Source organism: Myotis lucifugus, unplaced genomic scaffold, assembly GCF_000147115.1.
Source record: "Myotis lucifugus unplaced genomic scaffold, Myoluc2.0 scaffold_38, whole genome shotgun sequence".
NCBI classification, from domain to species: domain Eukaryota; kingdom Metazoa; phylum Chordata; class Mammalia; order Chiroptera; family Vespertilionidae; genus Myotis; species Myotis lucifugus.
In genome coordinates, this window is record NW_005871086.1 from 1608036 (window position 1) to 1612028 (window position 3993).

A 3993-nucleotide genomic window follows, 5' to 3' on the forward strand; every position below is an offset into this window, starting at 1 on the left:
AATTTTAAATATATATTTCTATTTTTAAAACTATTTGTATTGATTTCAGAGAGGAAGGGAGAGGGAGAGAGAGATAGAAACAACAATGATGAGAGAGAATCTTTGATTGACTGCCTCCTGCACACCCCCTACTGGGGATCAAGCCCAAAACCTAGGCATGTGTCCTGACTGGGAATCGAAAAGTGACCTCCTGGTTCATAGTTCAATGCTCAACCACTGAAACACACCAGCTGGGCCTAACATAAGATTTTTAAGCAACCTTCCTTCACAAAGAGATGTTAATTATAATAAAAACAAAAACAATGCTAAAAGTAATTCCTTGCCCAGCCAGCATGGCTCAGTGGTTGAGTGTCGACCTCTAAACCAGGAGATCACGGTTGGATTCTCAGTCAGGGCACATGCCTGGGGTGTCGGCTGGATCCCCAGTAGGGGATGTGCAGGAGGCAGCCAATCAAAGATTCTCTCTCATCATTGTTGTTTCTATCTCTCTCTCCCTCTCCCTTTTTCTCTGAAATCAATAAAAAAAATTTTTTAAATAAACATATAAAAGTAATACCTTTATCATGAGGTTGTTCGGATGATGATGATGATGATAATGTGTGGATAGTCCTTAGCATAGTGCCTGGCAAATAATAGCTCATTATACTTACCATTATTGTTTATTATTTTTATTTTAGGGTGATCCTAAGGATGTATTTATCTCAGCTGCTACACTTGTTCTTCTCTTTTCCTACTTCTAGCTCCTGTACTCTTAGGAAAAGTCAATATCCCCAGTGTCAGGCTCTCGCCAGCCCAGCCCTTGAAACATCCATTCTCTGAAGCATAGACAACACAAGGACTGAAAGAGGTAAGGAGGCCACGGGCAAAGGTAGACTTGGAAGCCTCTTCAGTATATCTGAGGTACTTGTTTTTCTCTGGGAAGAAAGACTCCTTGGAAAATTAATGATTAACAGTCAAATTTGGAATGGGAAGGGAAAATGATTACTAGGACCAGGAGTTCTCTATGAAAGATGACTATTAAAAAGTAGACTGTACTATGATGTCTAGCAATTGAACATGATCTCTGGGACACATTTTACTTCTGCTGAGGCTCTTTTTTAAGGAAAGGTTTTTTTAAAAGTATCTTAACATTTAACATAATCATCAGGAAGCATAATAATAATGTGTTTCATCAGTGTATACCAAATGAAATATTTTTGTTTCTTTTTAACGTAATACAATTATTTTAGAAAATGTGTTATCTACCAGTGTTACACATTTGTGTAGCAAAGGCACTTGCTCATACATATTTAAAGTATTGGGGAAATACTGGTACAGCCTACTGTGGGGTCAATAGACATGGAAACACACTGAGAGGGAAGTAATGTAATGGCTGACATCTCTGATGATGAGGTTACTGTAATTGCAAACAGGTGCACAAGATTGGAGAGTGTTTAGGGATGCAAAAACCATGAAGTCTACATTGGGGGGGAGGGTGCGGCGGGAGGGGTGGGGGAGAGAAAGTTATTCCAAGTGGTAAGAGGAGGCAGAGGAGGCTGCAAAATGGACTGAGCCATTTCAGGCATGGGGTAGTAGTAAAAACAGACACATGAAGAAGCTCAGCATATGGTGATCATTTGACCCTATGGACCCTGGTTGATCCCTCTCCAAGGGCATCGCTGGTCAGGGGTGAGCAAAAAGAGAATGTCACAAGATGAAGAATTTTTTCTCATAACAGCAGGATGTTCATGAGGGAAGGGTGGATCACTTAGAGCTCTTTTCAGCACAAGTTCTTAACTCCTAAAAAGGGAACCGATTTATTTGTTCCAGCAGGAGGGAACACATGAGCCTCCTTTCTGCCTTCCTCCCTCTCTGCCCACTGTTGTCTTGATGTCCTTTTTCCTTCCTTCCTGCCCTCTTGCTCTCCATCCCTTGCTCTCTATCACTACTATTCCTTTCTTGTTTCCTTCCCTCCCTTCTGACTTTTATCCCCCTCCCTTTCCTTATTTCTCTCCCTCCTTCCTTCACCTTTCCCTTTCTTATCCACAGTCTTCTAGACTGAACGTAGGTCTTGTAAGGTCAGTTTTTAGTCAATATTTCAGAGGTACTTAGATTCTGAGCTGTCAGTTTTAAAATGGTTCAAAGTCTTAGAGCTCACAAAGGCAATAGGTGGTGAAAATGGAGCCTGCCCAGGAATAGAAGGAGCACAGTATCACAGCAGAACGTATCTCTATATCTCTTGTATTCCCAACAGGAAAATATGTGCACCCTGCTCACCTCACAGTCCCTGCCTCTGCTGCTCCTGCTGCTGCAGCCACTTCCACTGCGGGTTCTAATGCTTGATAAACATGGTTTCTCGGATGAGATGGACGAAAAATTTAAAGATTATATCGATGAATTATATAGTACAGGGCCTACCAGACCACCTACCAAAGAGAGTTTCCAAAAGTATGTCATGCTTGAACCTGATTACAAATTATATTATGATCACCTGTGTACTCATGAAATTTTATTCAGAAATATCCACAACAGATTCTACTGTAAGAAAGAACATTTCTTCCTCCACATAGCATATGAGGAGTTGCAAAAGACCTGTCACACCAAGTATGTGGCATGTAAGAATGGCATTAGGAAATGTCACAAGACCAAGGAACAAATAGAAGGAGCGCACTGTGCATTAACAGAGGGAACTAACATGCCAGGCTGTCGGTATGAAACAACTTACAAGAAGGGATATGCTCTTATTACTTGTCGATGGCAAGATGATATTGGAGAAATTATTCCTGATTATGTAAATAGTATTTTGGAAATACCTGGCAAATAGAAACGTGCCAGCCACTAGGAAGATCTCTTCCTCCACCAGCCTAGAAGAGTATTATCTAAGAGTTGAGAGTGGGAAGATATACCCCTCTCCATACTGACTCTTCTAGGTCCAAATTGAGAATGGTAGCTTTGATCTACTCATCTTAATCATCCGCCTCCCTCTCTTCTCCTGACACCATGCACAGGCAACGCGGGCTAAGTTCAAAGACAGTGCTCTGAGGTGTGGTTTCAAACAGGTCGTGTAACTGAGCACATGTTGAATGTGTTAGGAGGATGAATGCCTGTAGTGAAAGGATGACCACTACTAAGAAAAACAGAAAATGGTTGCCTGAAGTGTGTTCCAAAGTTGTATTCATGTGAATCTCTAGTTGAGCAGAAATAATAAAGTGCATTGACCTAGCGAAGTGTCTCTCGTATGGTTATGTGGGGGTTTCTGAGTTTGGAATTATCTTTCTCTATGACACAATTTATACCAAAAAGATCTCAAAGCCTCTTCAGAAACTGCGATTCATCTTTCTACTGCTATATTCATAGATAGTTTGCGTGTTCTGTTCTTTCATACAACACAGTATTAATGGGAAAATGAAGGTGTAGATTCTAATAGGAGACATCTCAGAATAAATATCTAAATATTCAGTATAGTAAACTCTCCAAAGTACTTTGTGGATTCCCATACCTTTGATTCAAACAGGTCATGTAACTGAGCTTCTTCATCGCTGTTCACAAAACTACAAACAATTCATCACACTCTGATATAGTCACATTTATTCACAATTCCATTTCTCACTTTCTGTAGATGTGGTTTTATCTAAGACTATTTCACTTCCAAAAAAGGATGGAGAATCAGTATGATAAAAGAAATCTATCTGTCCGGTTTAGGTAATAATGCCTCTCTTTTTGTCTGTGAAACTTATTTATATTTTTAAATTTAATTTTTGAAAATACATTTTTATTGATTTTAGAGAGAGAAAGAGAGGGATAGAGGGATAGAAACATTGATTGGCTGCCTTCTGCATGCCCTGCCACCAGGGATCCAGGCCTATGCCTTGACCAGGAATCAAAACAGTGACCTCATGATTCATGGGTTGACACTCAACAGAACCACACCAGCTGGGCCTTAATATTTTTTTTAATAATTCTTTATTGTTGAAAGTATTACATATGTCACCTTTTTTCTCCCAGCCCCCAGCC

At 40.1% G+C, this 3993-nt stretch overlaps 1 protein-coding gene across 1 annotated transcript; it reads left to right on the forward strand.

Annotated features, from left to right (window-relative positions):
* Window positions 1-2239: 2239 nt before the first annotated feature.
* On the forward strand, window positions 2240-2803 carry RNASE9 (ribonuclease A family member 9 (inactive)). Its single transcript, XM_014454760.2, has one exon. The coding sequence runs from the start codon at window positions 2240-2242 to the stop codon at window positions 2801-2803; it is 564 nt and encodes a 187-aa protein (XP_014310246.1).
* The last annotated feature ends 1190 nt before the right edge of the window (window positions 2804-3993 follow it).